At 30.8% G+C, this 19,013-nt stretch overlaps 1 protein-coding gene across 1 annotated transcript; it reads right to left on the bottom strand.

The window, feature by feature from the left end:
* Nucleotides 1-1,236: 1,236 nt before the first annotated feature.
* On the bottom strand, nt 1,237-3,492 carry LOC133677398 (U-box domain-containing protein 4-like). The gene is made up of 2 exons (XM_062099435.1): nt 1,882-3,492; nt 1,237-1,741 (listed from the first exon to the last, which is right to left on the bottom strand). Exons 1-2 carry the CDS (start codon nt 3,235-3,237, stop codon nt 1,676-1,678), a joined length of 1,422 nt encoding a protein of 473 aa, XP_061955419.1. The 5' UTR covers nt 3,238-3,492; the 3' UTR covers nt 1,237-1,675.
* Between the last annotated feature and the right edge of the window lie 15,521 nt (nt 3,493-19,013).

Here is a 19,013-nt window from a genome sequence, read left to right as displayed (position 1 = left end):
CCCTTTTTTTTCCCTACATCAAAAACCTGTAGTTTGCTTTGACTAGGAAAAGTTTGTGATGGCGGCAGAAACTGATTGGATACGAGTATCCATTTCTTCCAAAAATCATCCACCACATTAATGAGTTAGACAAAATACACAGAAATGTTTAACCACTCTGACATCAAATTGTCTGGAACATTAAAATAATCTCCATCAATGACACATTGATCCAAGCCCAGCCATGAGAAAAGCAATCCTTGTTTGATGGCACTGTTTGCATCGAAATTATTCATTACCAAAGGTTTTTTTGCAGCATGACAGCCGAAATTCACCATGGATGGTGATGCAGAGAAAGGTTGTAGCATTTGCATCAAGGGAAACATCCTTCTACAGTAAGGGACTGTTGCTGGTGAGAGGACGGTTAGTTGGCCTAATATCCATGATAAGTTGCAAGTTGTTCGTTTTGAAGATTGAAAACATAAATCATGTCAGTGAACTGCCTGAATTTGGTCTTTTGGTCCAAGACATACCTGCTCTGCCAGCTAATGCACAATGAACATCGACAAGGAAAGATAATAAAGATATCATATCTTATATGCTGTAAGGAAATCCATGGTGGGGTTGCAGTAGGTGGTGGACTTTCTCAGTAGAGATCATAGCAAGTAGAACAGAAAGACAGGTGGTGATGGAAAGCACACAGCAGAAAAAACGATTTTACACCAAAGACGAGCAAATCATAGGGACCTACCATGCATGTTCATGTGCTTCCATCAAATAAATAATACCTCTCTCTCAACCTTTACATCCAATTCCATCAAATAAACGATGACGCCACAGCCTTCCCTTAGGTAGCAGAGAGTTTTAGTGGTAATCTATGGAGGAAGGAATAACAGATTGCCAGGGCAACAAAATCACAGCACTCGGGATAATTCTTGTCTGAGTGAATGTCCAGGAGTCCTTATCATCATTAAAAGATTTCAAAGATTTCTTGCCTGATCTTTCTTAGACAGAAATCGACACGACCATAGAAAGTAAAAGATTGCAAAGATTGCATCTCCCAGATATCAGATTTAACCAGTCTTTCATTTTCAGACCTTTTCCAGGCATGTCTAAAGGAGACAAGAACTAGGCGTCACAAGGAGAGATCAAGAACATAGAATCTGTCACAATCTTAAGCATAAGATCTAACTCAATCTAAATTGCTTATTAGCAAAAACAGAAATCAACAGCATACATAGAATTCAAGCTACAAGATGCAACAAAAACATGCTCCAAGTAGTAGCATTTATCTTCACTGGTTTAAACAGGACAATCAGTAAACAGAACTTGGGTCTTCCAAGCAAAACACAAGGAACAAGACCCTAATTTTCATCATCAACCAACCAAACCCCACAAAGCAAGCAAGTATTCCTCCTCTGGAAAACCCATCAGAATTACAGACCCCCAACTTCCAAAACCTAGTTGAAGTCAAACTCATACATCTAAAACAAGTCAGTCTACAATTATTACTCCCTAGCTTACCCTAATTTCCCATTCGCTAATCAATCCCTCAGATTTCTCAAACACACTGTACAAAACCATCAAAAAAACACTGCCTATATACACACAAACCAATGACAACCAACCACTCATTCTAATCAGTACTAGTAATTACCTATCCAAGAATAGTAAACATTCAAAATCCACCACTTCTTCAAGGGCTTGAAGATGAAGCAGCCTCTTGCCTTGGCTCTCTTAAGTACCCAAGTAGCCTCTCAGCCTGCACCAACACCACCACTACCATCAGCACCACTCCCATCACAACATTAATAACACAAACAAATGACCATTGGGCTTAAAAATCAACTTGAAAAGCTGTGAAATTAATACTCGATCCATCAGAATTAAGAAAAAATTTACCTTGTTCTTAGAGCGAATGCTCCCATTCTGGGAAAGTGCAACAAGAGGAGGAATCGCTCCTTCTCTAACAAGCAACCCACGATTTCTAACACTATCACTACACAATTGCAACAAAGTAACAACAGCAAACTCTTTCCCTTTAACAGAACCATCTTCAATAGCCTCAACAAGTGCAGCAATCCCGCCTTCTTCAACAATAGCATCTCTCCCTTCTTGAATTGCAGCCAAACTACTCAACACCACCATTGCTTTCTCAGCCATCATCCCTGCCCCCGCCTCCACCACCATCCCCACCAATGGCTTAACTGCCCCAGCAATGACAGCCCTCTCTTTATTCTGCTTTATTGAACAAATCTTATACAATGTCGTCAACGCATCTTTCTTTCCTCTATTAGAACCATTAATTAGAAGCGATACCAATGGTGGTATCGCTCCACAAGCTCCAATCGAGCTCTTATTCACTTCAATCAACGCCAAACTAAGCAACGCACAGGCCGCATTTTGCTTAGCATTTTCAGTCCCAGTTTTAAGCACATAAACAAGAGACTTAATAGCACCCGATTTCGTAATCTTCTTCTTATTCTCCTCGTACAATGATAAATTCAACAAGGCTGTCACCGCATGTTCTTGCGCCCACGGATCACTTTGCTTAAGCAGAGGGATCAAAGCAGAAATCGCCCCCGACTCACCAATCAACGCCCGGTTATCCGCTCTATTCTTTGCCAAAAACCTCAACTTCTCCGCAGCAGATCTTCTGACAAGAATCGAAGGGGACTGCAACCCATCAACACAGATCTTCACCGTCGGCTGAAGATCTTCGGGAGAAATACTTTCAATGATTTCCGTAGAAAAGGATTCTCTCTGTAAAAACCCATGACAGGGCTCAGCTACAATTTCCGTTGATGGGTTCTTCCTCTCCAACTCTCCATCACGATGCAGCGGAGACGACGGCAAGCATGCAAGACGTTGCAGTTCTCCAGAAATATCAGAACTACAGCCTGAGAAATCAGAAAAAGCTTCTGAAATATCAAGAAACTCCTCAGCAGATTTAGCTGGCGATGCCGACGAAGACGACGTCTTATTCTTAATATTACTAATATTATTACTATGTATGCTTAAGGTTGCCGCGAGTTCGCCGAGTCGCATGTCGATGACAGACTCAGTCAAGTTTTCAGACACAAAGGGAGTGGAAGCAGCTGAGTTGCTGAAGGATGAGTCGGTCTGAAAGAGAGTAGAACGGACAGTGCGCATGGAACGGCCGACGTGTCGGTGGATGATTTTGGAGGAAGGAGAAGAGGTTAAGGGGAAGCGACTGGAAGTGGAGTGTTGGGAGTGGGAATCTTCAAGGGAAACCATTTTTTTCTTGGAAAAGAAATGTTTTTTTGAGGGTATTCAATTGAATTGAATTCCTTGGAATTAAATGGGAGTGGCTTAAACTACAATGGAATTGGATTTATGGGTTCTTAACTGTTTCAAGAAAGTTTGATTTCATGGTGGGGAGAGAGAGAGAGAGGAGAGTGGTAAGAGCGTGGTGGATGAGAGAATTTATTCCAAGGCTGCCTGTCTTTTGCTCTCCCCGTTGGCTTCTGTATTATTTTTACAAAAAAGCATTCTGCATGTTGTTACTAAATATACACTAGATTTTGAAGCTCAAGTATGAACAATGTTTTGTTGTTATATTAGATGTTTTTTTTATTTAAATGCATCGAATTGATATAGAGAATATTTTATTAATATTATTAAAAAAAATTATCTTGATTGGTATGTAAACTTTTTAACCATTGGTATTTAGATACATAGTATATTTAAAAGTTGAAAAGTATAGGAAGTAATCTTATCAATTTTTCAATAAAGAAAACTTAGTTTTCGCTTGTGTTTTTAAAAATATTTTTTATTTTAAAAAATTAAATTAATAATTTTTAGATTTTTATAAAAGTCAAAATAAAAAGCTCACTCAGGAAATTACTTTAAAGAGATTTTTTTTAGCTGAATTTTTTAAATGTTTTTTAATAATTCTTATATTCCCGTACCATTAAAATCATTAATAATTTTTTTTTTTAAAAAAAAAGAGCGTAAGACAAAAATCACTTTAAAATTTTCAAAATTCTGTTTGAAGGATGTGTTTGGGAATCATGACTCTTTTGCCAAGTCGAGTACTTTTCAGTTTTCACCATTGTGGAGTGGACTATTTTTTTTACCGTGACTCTTTCAACTTTTTACAGCGACAGTTGCGACCACTTGTTTGTCTGGCTGTGGTTGGTTTTAGGACAAGAGTCCATCATTACACCCTTTACAGCTGTAAAACTAATACATGGTCACGTGCGGCCAAGCTTACCCTCTACACGTTATCTGTTTCTAGCCGTCCGATCAAAATATCTAACGTTCATGATTGGTTTTTGCTGGTCAAACAGTTAAACCTAACAGACAGTCAAAACTGAAACAGCTGCACGAAAGCCACTTCACCCGCACGTGTTTTTTTAAAAGTACAGACCAGCGAGGAATGTATTTTCAACCGGTACCAAAACCATCAAATTTGTAAAGAAAAATAAATATTAATTTTAAAACTCTAACTTGAAATATTAAAAAAATAAGCAAACTTATGGCTTATAATTTATATATTGAGATTTTCTCCCTTTTAATTGATGTATCAGTTCGATTTTGAATAGAAAAAAATGTTTATACTGATTGAATGCATTTAAAGAACATAAAAAATTAATTAAATAAACTAAAAACATGAATGGGTTGTCAAATAAAAATTAATTAAATAATAATAAAAATATTATTATTATCATAGTAAAACTTAGTTATCACTTTAAATCAGGTATTGAAGGGTTATTCTAGAAGAAGAAGAAAAACTTTCCAGTCAATTATTTGTTGTCAAACTATTAACAAATTCACAAGACAATGATTAATGGGTTGGTTTAGACTTTAGAAAAAGTCAACTAAGTTCCAATTTAATGTGTCATATCCTGTGTTCTATGGATTATTTCAAAATCATTTCATTGGAATATTGAGAGAAAAAAATTAGAAGTATTGAAGAAAAATTATTGAGTTTTTCTCCAATCAAACTTAAATAAAATAGATATCAAAATAATAAAATTCACATTATTAAATAAACAAGTTAATGACTAATATAATTTTAAAAATATTAATAATTTATAGCTCTAATAATTTCAAAGATATCACCAATAAAAAATTTTCAAATTCAAAATAAGTAAAATAACCTGAAGCTTTTATTTACAAGAAAGTAGTGGTTAAGAAAGTGGAGTCAAAGGCACGAAAGAACGGGTGATGAGATAGTTACTTTGTATGGTTTTTGAATAAAAGAAAGAGAGGTATTTTTTAATATTATTTTTTCTTTAGAATCATCTTAACAAATCAGAAGGTTTCAAATCTGATTTGTTTACGTCAATTCTTTTATAATTTAAATTTTATTTAAAATTCAAATTAATACTATAAAAATAATTAAATACAAAAACTAATTTAAATATGTGAATTCAATTTTAAAATTCAATTCAATTCACAATATTCCAAACAACATGTTATAATTTTTTATACCTAATGGATATTATAAGAAAAGCTAAAATATATAGGGAAAAATACTGAATTTTTTTTCCACAAAACACTATAAATTGTTATCGTATTTATCTATATTATTTTTTCTTTTTTTTTCCTAAACAAATGGTTTTTTTCCTTTTTTTTTTTGTGATTTTTTTTCAAAATTATTTTTATCAATTTTATTTTTTAATATTGAGATGGTTGAAAATTTACTTTTCTAATTTTTTTTCCTTTTATTTTGCTTTTCTAAGAGGCTAATGTGGTTTGCATGTTTGTTAAGGTAACTCAGGTTACCATAGTTTATGGATTTAGTGAGTTTTTTTAATTGAACCTGGCTTTTTTATAATCTATTTTTTTCTCATATTATTAAAAAATAATTTTAGAGAAAAACAATGCTATTAAACTTTGTGAAATAACAAAAATTAAAGGATGTGAGGGAAACCACTGTTCATCCAACACCTATTTTATTATGGATTACAATAGTAATTCACAGTATTCTGCTTTCTTTTTCTTTTTCTTTTTCCTTTTCTTTTGAATTTTTGTTGTGATTTTTTAAAAAATCTATTTTTATCGATTTTATCTTTTTAAATTGAAACGGTTGAGAATTTAGCTTTGTAATTTGCTTCTTTTTATTTTGTCTTTGTATGAGGTTAGCATGGTTTACATGTTTATCAAGGTAACCCAAGTCGACGTGGTTTATGAGTCTGGTGGGTTATCTTTTGTTTTTTTTTTAATTGAATTTGACTTTTTTTGTAATTTATTTTTTCTCGTATATTTAAAAAAATAATTTTAGAGAAAATTCATGTTATTAAGCTTTATAAAGTAACAAAAATTAAATGATGTGAAGAAACCATTGTTCACCCATAGATATTGCACTATAAATGATAATAAAATCCACAATGTTGTGTTTTCTTTCTTTTTTCTTTTTTCTTTTTTAATTTTTTTTTAAAATTGTTTTTGTCAATTTTATATTTTAATATTGAGATCGTTGATAATTTACCTTCATAATTTTTTTTATTTTTATTTTATCTTTTTATAAGGTTAGCAAGAATAATTCATGTTGTTCTGGTTTACGAGCTTGGTGGAGTGTTTTTTTTTAATAGAACTTGATTTTTTTATTGTTTATTTTTTATCTCATATAATTTAAAAAAATAGTTTAGAAAAAATTTATATTATTAAATTTTATAAAGTCCATGGACTTGTTAACAAATTTGTTTGATTGACTTGGTTCATGGATCTGGCAAATTTAACTTTTTAAAATTAGTTTTTTTTTCATCCTTAGATACTAGGTTAATTGAAAATTCAATTTCATAATTAGTTTTGTTTTGCCTTTTATGAGGTTATAGTTATATAAAAAAAACATCTCGATAATGGGTTAGTGTTTGACTTTGCAATCATCTATTTTTGTTATCACATGGTTAAATAAAAAATAGTTTTGAAAAAAAAACAAATTATAATCCTAATGGAATCCATAACTTAATTCACAAGTTTGACATACTAGCCTGACTTATCCAATTCACAGGTTTGACGAGTTTACCTACCTATATGATATATTTTTTAGTTTTTGATCTTTTAATTATTTTAAATTTATTCTTTTTTAATTTTATAATTTAATATTGCATTGGTTAAAAAATGAATTGCATTATTGATTTTTGTTTGCTTTCTAGAAATAATTGTCTTAAATAATAGGTTGATACTTAATTTTATAAATATCTATTTTAATCATATAATTAATACTAAGTATATATAATTTTGGATAGAAAAGCTTTGTTATCGCTTTATTATTATTTTTTATTATAAAACTTAATTGTCACTTTAAATCAAGTACTAAAGAGTTATTCTTCAAATAAAAAAAATTCTAAGCAATTATTTGTTGTCAAACTTTTAACAAATTCACGAGACAATAAGCAATTTTTTTTTCCTTCTAAGTTTGGGTCAACTAAGTTCAACTTGAAGGTGTCATATCCTGTGGTCTATGGGTTCCTGAATTTGCTCATTGACAATTCATATAATATAATTTTATTTTCAGTCACTAATCACAGCGTTTCTATGATCATAATTTAATCAATACACACATGTTATTACAAAAAGTAGAAGTTTGGTAGCTGCCCATAATTTTAGAGAGATGTGTAACGTTGTTAATCTCTTAATTACTTCCTAATCAAGGTTGTGGGATCTTTTGATTTCTTTACGAATATGCAATCATCATTATTTTTATTATGATATTAACATTGATGATTTTCCACCTACAAACAAAAACGTATAAGGACAAGCAAACTACCAGGTGATTGGAATACGTACAAGAAATTAAGAGTAATATATTTATGTATTTTTTTTATTTTTTTTTATATATATTCTACAATGCAACAAGCTGAGTTGTTTAGCACCCTAACTGCTCCTAAAATAATTTGAAAAAATCATGTTTGTCCCTACTAAGCAACAGACTTCAACAAATGTATTAGATTCGACAAATTAAGTACATCCCCTACCATTAATTATTAAAATTAAGGGCCATATCATATGTCATTGTAGTTTTATATGTATTAATCTGTATAATGTTCTTGATAATAGCAGACAATGGGTAGCATAACTGATCTCATGTAAGACATCAAGGTTTATAATATTACTTAAAAAAAAAACAACTTGGATGTGTCGATTATTACATCCATGTAGTTTACGTCTTACAGATTTTTTTATTTAAAAAAACATGCTGCTTAGGATAAAATCCACTAAAAATCAATATGGGTTTACAGATAAATAAAAAACAAAATTAATTAGGATAAATTCCACTAGAAATCATCATGGAAAACCCGTGTTAAAAAATGCAAGCTTGAACTACCAACTAGCTAGTGTCCTCCATGATTAAGTACGCGTATTTGACAGAAGAAATATTCACTCACCTTCGAAGTGCATCCCCTTCGTTGCAAAAAAGAAAAGGAGTTCATGTAAAGCATTGCAATAGTTTTGTGGCATGGAAAACGATGCCATTTCCAGCCTCCGTAAGAGTGGGAGTACTTAAGAGTTAATTAATTAAGATATAAGCACTGGATTTTATTTGTATTCATTACTTTGTATGTTCAAATTCACGAGACTAATGATGGGTTCGAAGACTGATCTTAAATATAGGAAGAGAAGCATCACTTTCTTGCTGTAATAGACATGATGTTTTGTGGCTGCCAGCCTCGAGATGACAAATTATTGTTCCATTAGCATCTTGCTGTCCAATGTTCAATGTTCAATGATATATTTATGGTTCAATTTCCTTTTCTTGATAATTAGGAAACGGTCACTGGTCATTGCTTGAAACTTGAACTCTTGAAATGAATAGCATCCAATGGCGGTGGATTTCATTTCACTTTTTTTTTTTTTTTTTACTCAGACGTTTCACTTGATAGTTTGTGACTGTGATTTTTTTTTTTTTGATTTACGTGGGGTGTCCGGGCCAGTTTACGCGCACCACGACTATTCTCTACGGTCCATTGGACATCCTGCAAGCCCAGGAGCAGGTAAGGCACCGCGGGGGTGACAGGCGTGCACATAGAAGGTCGAACCCGGAACGAGGACGGAACAAGTCACACGATTGACCACAGCGGCTAGACCATCAAGTGCGAAACCCAAGTTCCTTAACTACAAGTATTACTCCCTTTTACTCACTCTTCTTTGTTAGTCTTTTATGGCAGCATGCAAAACAAACAAGTGAAAACTAAAAACTTAATGGCTATTTGCATATGGCAATGTCTGCGATCCTATATATTTTGATCACTGCTGGATATAACACCTCCTTCAAAGAATTGAATTTGTTGGCAATTCTTGTCATGTATTTAACAACAATATTTGAATATAATCTTAAGTGTGTTTGGTGGTGCATGTATAGCGTTTTTAAAATTATTTTTTATTTTATTTTATTTTGATATTATTACATTAAAACAATAAAAAACATTTAAAAATCATCAATTTCAAAACTCAATTTAAAAAACATAAACTACCACAATGCGAAACTAGCACAAATCATTTTACTATTATTTATTTAATTTTAGAATTTGAAAAGCAACACAAGTGAATTTTACAATTAATCAAAATTAAGGATTTGCAAATCACACTAAAACAAATATGTTTTTTTAGAATTGATCAATTAAAAATTCATCTCACTAATGCCTTTTTTTCTGCACATCTTTCTCTGACGTGTGCTTGTAATATGTTTTTAAAAAATTATACCGACAAGATGAATAAATGATAAATTTTTATTTACTCAAGTTAAATAAATTCTACAATATTAAAACACACTCTGAACAAAAAAAAAATCAATTAACAAATAAATAAATTTGATAAATTTAAATAGTTTAAATCAAATATGCTAGAGAATAATATAAATTATATTTTGAGATCTTATTTAATAGTTTAAACTATTGAATTGAGATGGTTCTTTGACATGGTATTAGAGTCTTAATGACCAAACGGTCTCAAGTTCGAATCTTATCTTCTTTATTTATTTGATAAATTATATATTAGGATCTTATCTGACAGTTTAATCTATTGAGTTGAGATGATTTATTGATATGGTATCAGAGCCTTGATAACTAAGCGGTTACAAGTTTGAATTTTACCTTATTTATTTATTGGATAGAAATTAAACACAAGATAATGTGAATCTATATAAGTTTCAAGTTCAAAAAGCTTTTATTTCAAGAGTGTGTTAGAAAATAAATCATATTAAAATGATTCTTTAACAAAATTTAATATAAAATTCGTTTTGAAACAATAATAATTTTATAACAAGAATAATTTAAAAATCTCTCTCTCTATCTCTCTCTTTTATATATATATATATATATATATATATATATATATATATATAGGAAGTAGCAAATAACTAATGAGATTATGAGACATCACATTAAAAAGAATAATGCGTAAGTAAATGTTTTTTTTTTTTTTTGTAAAGTACGAGAGTTACTTTGATATAAGTCGAGAAAGGGAAATTATAAGACAAATCTGATTCATAACATAAGATTATGGACTAAGTAATTGTGTGTATAATCTGAATTGGAGGGGAATTAACAAAATTCAACATTTCAATGTAAAATTTGTCCAGTTAAAAAACATAAAACCCAGAAATTAATTTCCATGTCCTTGTATTTGCACTAATAGGCTTGCTCAATATTTCTTTTGCTCTGCACTTGAGGGTTTGTTTGGAATTCCTTGCTTTAGCATTCAGGTTTGATTTTTTATGTACATGCTTATTATTCTCGTGATGTTTTATATATTTATTAGGCCTGTAAGATGTTTAGTAAATTTGGAAACTAGTTATGGTGCGTGTAATCTAACACAGACACTCCAGGTTATATATATATATATATATATATATATATATATATATATATATATATATATATATATTTCTTTTGCTCTGCTCCTTTTCAAGTGGTTTAATAAATTTCATTGACTTTTCCTTCAAATATATAATGAATAACTTCACGATTTTATTCGCTTCCGATAACTGTAGTTACATGTTAGTGTAAATAATTAATTTCTTGCTTCAATAATAATAATAATAAACAGAATTGTGCTAGGACTGTTGCAAGAAAATTGCTTCTTGTTTGTCACTTGCCATACAATATTGTTCCCGTATTACACTTGGCATGCCATTTCACTAAAAAGAAATCCAAATCCAATCCATTTAATTTATTGTCGGCAGCTCTATCTCCCCCAGCAATGTTTCTTCTTCACAAATTCATCCCTAGATATTTGACCTATACACCAGCTCAAGTGCTCAACAGTTCCCTGGTCGGGAGGATTCGTTGTCACCAGATTCTTATCACTTGAAAGACAGAATTTATACCACTTTTTTTTTTTTTTTGTTAAAAGAATTTATACCAGTTGAGTAGAAGTGAAAGCAACTGCTAGACCACCACGCTCTGTTTTGCTAAAATCTTTCTTCTCCTTCTTCCTTTTTTTTTTTGTGCTAAAATTCTTTTCTTGACAGCAACTTTGTCCATGACATGTACTCATGAGCATGGTGATCTTCTTTTAAGATTCTTCACCCACAAGCAAAGCAATGTCATTAAAATTGGTCGGGTTTGACGATCCAGTTTGAATCACGATCATCTAGAATTTACCCTGGCTTGGTTTTAAAAACCTAGGTGTGAATTCATCCAATTAAACTCGGGTTATTCAACGAGTTAATTGATGAATTTAATCAAAATCAAATTTAATTTTTAATTTTTTAAAAAATTAATTGCTATTTGATCCAATTAAACTCGATGTAATTAGTCAATCTGATCAATTAAATTTAATTTTTATTTTTTTAAAACAATATAATTTTGATCGATCAATATAAATATGTTCAATTCATGATTTATATAATGTATCAAGTCATAAATCAAACCGACATTAATAATTTTGAAGTAAGGCTTCAACCCGAGAAAAGAAAAGAAAAGAAAATAAAAGTACATAACTTTGCATGTGGTGCAACAAGAGGTAAATTTGAGGCTATATTCATAGTGGGACTAGGAGCTAGTAGTGATGTGATAGGAACTTCTCATAAGCTTTAGAAACAAAGAGAGGGGATGGAAATTAAAATGAAAATAATTATTATAAAGATATAGTGATGATGTAGGGTAGGGGACACGAACTTTTGGGCCACATTATTTGGGCATAGACATTAGAGGTTCAAAATACCGGTGGCGAACAAAAACGACACAGTTCTTTGCATCTGCGACTCCCAGTTGGCATCAACCTTTTGGCTGGCTTTAGCATGCGTGAAGAAGGAAAGCATATCCAATTCTTGCAAAATTTCTTTTTGTGAACTTTGATGCACTTTTGGCAGAAGAGACATCATTAACTTTCATTGCTGGCAAGGGTCCACCAGCTCACCTTGTCTTAATCAGGCTCCTTAGGGATTTAAAAAGCTGTCGGACCATTCTAGGTTTAAATGCCTAGTATGTTGTTAGGGCCTATTATAAGTTATAGTCGGCATAACGTTCTTGGACCATGCTAGGCTAAGATTGTCAAGTTTGATTGGGAAACTTTAACATTATGTCCAATACATTTGGGCTTTTAACTCTCATTAAGAGAGAGAGATTTGAATAAATTAAGCTGACGTGGGGTGTCTTTGATATATTCCGAGAAATAATTTAATTTTGGTTAACACACAAGATAGCTCTAAAAATATATTGTATTTTATTATCATCGGAAAAAAGAATTTAAGATTTCAGTTATTTGTATAAAAAGAAATGTCAATGAACTAAATATTTTGAGCTGCATCAATTTCTCGGTTTTTAAATTTTATTTTTAGAAGTTGTTAATGATTATTTATTTATTTATTTATTTATTAACACACATAATTTTTAATTTATTGAATTATATGTGGAAAAATACATTAAAAAAATCTATATATATAAAAAATAAAAATATTTAATTTATAGCATAACACAAGTCACAGTATAATTATACTGTGTGTGGACGCAATCTTCATTCTCTTTTTAAGAGCATATATGGGCATAGAAATATTAGCAATTTTTTGTATGGATGTTAGCAAAATGGAGTGTCAGTTCTATATATGATATCAAATGACTTGAAATCTAGGCTTACTTGCATCTGAAATCGGATGAGAGGAAAAAAGGGGAGAGGATATATATTTAATGTCATATTCAAGGTCTAATAAACTAAAACACAAGAGCATTAATCCCAAGTCGATCGATGCCTAGACTGTCCTTGCAGACATTTACTTGTTGGATTGGATTCAAGCTTGCTCCATCACTTTTTTTTTTTTGATTCACGTGAGGTGTCCGGGCAAGCTTGCACGCACCACAATTATTCCCCACGGCTCACTGGACATCCTGCAAGCTCAGGGGCAGGTTAGGCACCGCGGGGGTAACAGGCGTGCACATAGAGGGTCGAACCTGGGACGGGGACAGAACAAGTCACACGATTGACCACAATAGCTAGGCCCTCAAGTGCTGCTCCATCACTTTCTTGTTATGTGCTATCATTAGTAGAAATTAGTACCCTCAATGAGAGCAATTTATTTTTGTTTCCCTGGGAGGTTTAGCAGGTCTTGCAATACACATGGAGGGTAGCCTTTCTTGATTAGATCCCAAATCGCTACCCTATTCCTTCTTCAATCTAAGCATGATCAGGCTTTTAATAGAACTTCCAAATCTTCATCCTTGAGACGTGCCATCCATCAGGGAGCTGTAAATTTGAAGATTACGTGCCTTAACATGTTTCCAACTGTACTGAAATCTAGTTCAATTACTGTCATGATGTAAACACTTTGAATTGTTAGCGACGCATATTATAAATTTAATTATGGTACGTTTGCATTTCTTTCGACTAACAATTTTCTGAAAATTGATGTGTGTGTGTGTGTACATTTGTTTGCTTGATCCCATAAAAAAACCAACTAGAAGAAGAAGAATCTTCAAGAACATCCAGCAGGAACTAGGAAGGGGCAATCTGCCGTGAGACACAATCTAAGGAAGTCGTCAAGGATACAATTTTTGGACCTTTTTCTTCTTTTCATGGATTTTCCTCTATGCTATATATATGTAATATAAGAGGGGAAAAAAACTAATGCCACCAAAAGGAAGATGGCTAGGTTGGACCTAAAAGTAGTCTCTCAAAGAAAATGAATGGTTCCACAAAAGCTTCTAGACGTGTTTAATTCCAAGTATAATGAAAAGAGAAGATTGACCTTAGAAGAAAGAGTAGAAAAGGTTGTTGAAGAGTTTGGATCTAGGTTAGATTGGGATAGAGATTTCAAGACTTGTATTTGACTTTTCATTTTTTACTCCTCAACGCATGCATCTTTCTCTAAAAAAAATTGATATTTTAGTGTTGAATGTATGTTGTGGTCAGTTTTCGCAAATAATAGATTAAATACTTTTATATGGTATGTTTATATTTATAATTAACTAATAGATTAGCTTAATTGAGATTCTCATTTGTTCGTAATCTTACCAACCTTGCTAAAAATTGACACACCAATATTATTGAAGTATTAACCCTCACAATTTGTTTATAGTTTCACTAGTTATCTCACAAATCTACTCTGAAAATACTGCCTTTAATTACATTTGGTGTGGAAGCCACCACACAATGGAATTAATTAATAATATTTCAGTCTGCTGAACCCATTAATTAATCTATTTGCTTGGAATCGATATGCTTTCTTCTTCTACAGTACTGATTTTTACAGTGCGAAGAGGAGACTCCATCATCATCGATCATTCTATTTTTGTCATACTCAACTTGAAACTATTTTTTTACAAGAAATTGATCTGACTTGAACACATAGAGTTAATTTAACCAAGTCATTAAAATGGTCAATTACATTTAATTTAGTCCATATTTTATTTGATTTAATTAAAAATTCAATCTAAAACATGCTTTGAATCGCGTGAGTATTAGCGACGGCCGCGTTAAACGTGTATTATCATATATAATTGCTCTTAAGATTAAAGTATTAAGAAGATAGTTATCTATTTAAGACATTACAGGATCAATGTCTTAATTCTTTATGACCATAACTGCCAAAAAGACCATCATAATCTGTCATGATATGGTGAGGCGTAAATGGAAAAAAGAGGAGGAAGAAAATGTATTTTTATAAAAATACGGTGTATAGTATTTTTTATAAAAATATTTTTCAATTAAAAATATATTAATATAATATTTTCTTTAGTTTTTTTAAGTTTTTAACAACAATTCATCATAATCATTAAAAAAACCTAAAAAATATCAATTTGATAATCTCTTAAGTGAAAAATAATTTAAAAAATACTTTAAAAAATAGTTGCCCCACGTCTCTCTAAACTAGCTAGCTCACTATTGCAATGATCTTTTGCTCATTAAAACCTCATTTGTTTATTGAAAAGTAGTTTTTTTTAAAAATAAATTTCTAAAAAGTGAATTTTTTTTATATATTTGGTAGCGTAATGAAAAATAAATTAAAAAATATTTTTTAATGTTTAACTATGTTATGAAAAATAAGATGAACAATAATTTATTAATTTTTTCAGGTTTATTAAAAAAATAAGAATCAAATCTAATATATAAATTAAAAAGTTGAAGGAAGATGAAATTGAAAATAAATTTTAATTTTATAAATTATTTTAAATAAAACAATTAACAAAAGAATGAAGACCAAATTTAATATATAGAAAAGCTGAAATGAGATGAAATTTAAAAACTTTCTAATTTCATAAATTATTTTAAATAAAATAAATAGAAATTAAAAAAACAGGAACCAAGTTTAATAGATAAAAAAATTTCTATTAAAAAAATAAAATAAAAAAATAAAAAAAAAAGAATGACGATCAAAGTTGATATAAAAATAAAATAAAATAAAATTTTAAGGAATGAAATTGAAGAGAAAAAACTAAAAAAATATTTAAAATAAAATATATAGCAATGAAAAGATTAATAATCAAATTTGATATAATTAACAAATAACAAGATATTTTTGAATTTTTTTTATAATTTTTAGAAATATCCCTCAAAAATATACTTTCATGTAAACCAAATTAATTTTTTTTTTAATTGGAAAGTAGTTTTCATTTACAAACTTTCTTAATACTAAATAAACATAAAAAATAAATAAAAAATAAATTTTATAAAAACTACTAATAAACCGCAACTAAGTTGAATCCTTTCTTTGTAAGACAATTGACCTATGCCAACCACTAATATTGACGTGGATGGCCACTCATACAATTTGAAGTGTACATTATTGAAGTTTCATGTAAGAACACATAATTGATTTATTTTTCTTTCTTCGTGAAAAAAATGGACGGTAATATATCCAAAAATGTTATTTTATATATCTTGCATTGCTTCTGCATGAAAACCCTAGATCGAAGATCCACCGATCCGAGGAAAGTGATGGTGACGCGACATGGAACTTTACAATTGAATCTAAACGTCTAAATAGGTGAATGAAAAGTTATGATTACATGCATCTTCATTTTCATACTTTTAACCTTCATTCTTATTAACTCCAGTGTAGCCTCTTCCTTAAGTCTAAAGGTATGGATGACATGTCTAATAAATTAATCTGAATTGATTATAACATTGTTATTTTATTAAAAAAATAAAATTTTATTGTTTTGATTTTTTTAAAAAATATCAAATTAAGTTTAATCGGGTAATAAAATAATTTATCAGATTATTTAAATTTAACTAGATCAATTTCTACTGATTTTTTTAACCTCTAGCATGAATAAAATTCTAAATTAATCTACATTGAGTTTAATAATCACTTGAACATGCAATCTCATGTTTAATTTTTTTTTTTAAAGAAGAAAAGTAGCACTCTAAACCCTAGCAAGTTGAAAAGAATGCTCATAGTGTTTTGTTGAAGGCTAGGCAGCTATGCTCTATGGGTTGGAATTTATTTTGCATCATTAATTCGAAATACGAAACATCAACTACAAAGTGTATATATTGGCAGTATAGCTACTAGCTGTGTTATACGGACAATTTATTGTAGCTCTTCCTTACCTTGATGTGACTTCTCCATGTTCAATTTGTGACGCAAGGTTAACATCATTCTTACATATGGTATCATTCTTACATTACCATATGGTTTTGAAACTTGGCTCGACGGTCGATCCGGGACCCGGCTGATCCAGGACTGAAACCAGGCCGGGTTGAAGAAAAAACGGAATAAGAAAAAACTAGGTGTGACCCGGTTGACCCGGCTAGTTGACCCGATGATCCGGTCAAAAACCCGGTTGCAACTCGGTGACTTTGGTTTTTTTAACTAAAACGACGACGCTTTGATTTAAAAAAAAAAAGAATTAACTCAGCCGACCCAATGACTAGGTCAAAATCCAGAACCCGAGTCTTGAACCGGGCCAACCACCGTGTCAGATCTAAAAATTGCATGGAAGGACTCGTGGAGCAATAATCATTTGATATAGGATTGGTTTGGAAAAGAGTTTGAATTATTGATCCAACTTGTAGATTATTGAATTAAATCTAATTAATTATTTTTATTAATCAAGATCATATATGCTTAATCAAAGCATATATTAAAACACAATCATCACATAATCATCAATCAAGATCAAATTATTACGTACGAAGTTTCAATATGGCTGGGAAAAAGAAAAAGGTCAAATCTCAAGTATACCCCCAGGTATTGGGGTAGTATTGATTTTGCTCTCAAAAGATTTCTATTCCAATTTTATTTCAAAACAATTTGGATTCCTCAATCTGACCGTTCTATTTAAATTATTTAACAAAGAAAAACTAAATTTATTATGAAAGAACGTCGATTTTTGTCATAAGAAGTATAGTTGAGAAGAGAATCGTTAAAATCTAAAAGATAAAAGTGACATAAAACATAATTTGAGGATAAAATTGAGACTATCTATATAGTTGGAGGGTTGTTCTTAAGGTGTGCAAAACAGGAAAAATATAATCAAGTAGTGATGAAACGCGTAGAGAAGGATCGAATAATGCGGCGATGCATGAGGACAAACGCTGATGGTGGAGCAGGTATGCCTTGAAGGCTACAAATTGTGGGTCCCTTGATCAGATCACCAAACTCTTGATCTCGTAGGTAAGCTCCACGTGGCCAGCAGAGATTTGGCTTGACCAGGAAATAGGTCCCTTATTTGATTACCCATACACCTAACCCCAACCTGTCCTCTCTCCTTTTGATATTTTGTAGCTTAAACGATTCGTTTAAGGAATTTTAATTTGTAATTAAATAGCATGAGTTTTTGTTGTCCAGCTTCATTGACTTGAGTTAGCACTTCAACTCATTTCCCACTTTGACCAATTGAGTTCTTTTCCATTTGTTTTAGAAATTTCCATTCCTTTTGGATTTGTTGCAATTATTCATGCCGATCTTTGGATTATTATCATACAATATTGTTTTAGTTAGAGATAGGATATCTCATTTAAAAATCATGTTAATTTTTTGAATTATCGAGTTTATTTACTACAACATCTTAGTTAATATCTTAATTATAATATCCAGTCTGATCTAATTAAACAACTCAATAACTTCTTGATTTGAAATTTAATATAAGCTGAGTGAGTAAAAAATTAATTTTTTAATTGAAAAAAATTATTTTAGAGTTTTTTCCTAAAAAAATATATAAAAGACTAGATTAATCAGAGATTAACTCTGAACCCGCAAGCAATGACTTGAACCATATCTATTTACATGTAAGATTTTATAATTAATAGTGAAGAAAATGTAGATTTAGTGTATTTTTATTTATCACTACTAGCAAGATGTATCGTCTCACATAACTATCATAATTATATAAGAGTGGTTTTACAAAATAATTAAGGTAATGTATCATCTTCTACATGTTTTTTTTTAAAGAAAATTAAATATGTATGTGAAAAAACAACTAGTAGCCTTGTGGTCACCACACTATGTAGCTAACAATGACACAAATAATTTTGATATTGAGCTTGAGTGTTGCATAATCATAAAATTAGCAATGGCCTAATGAAATTTATTGTCAACCACTGAGAACTTAGGCAAACGATTTATTTGGTATCCTATTTTTGGAGTTCCTTTGTTTGTTGACAAAAGAAATCAAGAAACC

The sequence above is a fragment of the Populus nigra genome, chromosome 17 (genome assembly GCF_951802175.1).
Source record: "Populus nigra chromosome 17, ddPopNigr1.1, whole genome shotgun sequence".
Lineage (NCBI taxonomy): Eukaryota > Viridiplantae > Streptophyta > Magnoliopsida > Malpighiales > Salicaceae > Populus > Populus nigra.
The sequence above is the reverse complement of the archived record's forward strand: the minus strand, read 5'-3'. Positions and strand labels throughout refer to the sequence as shown.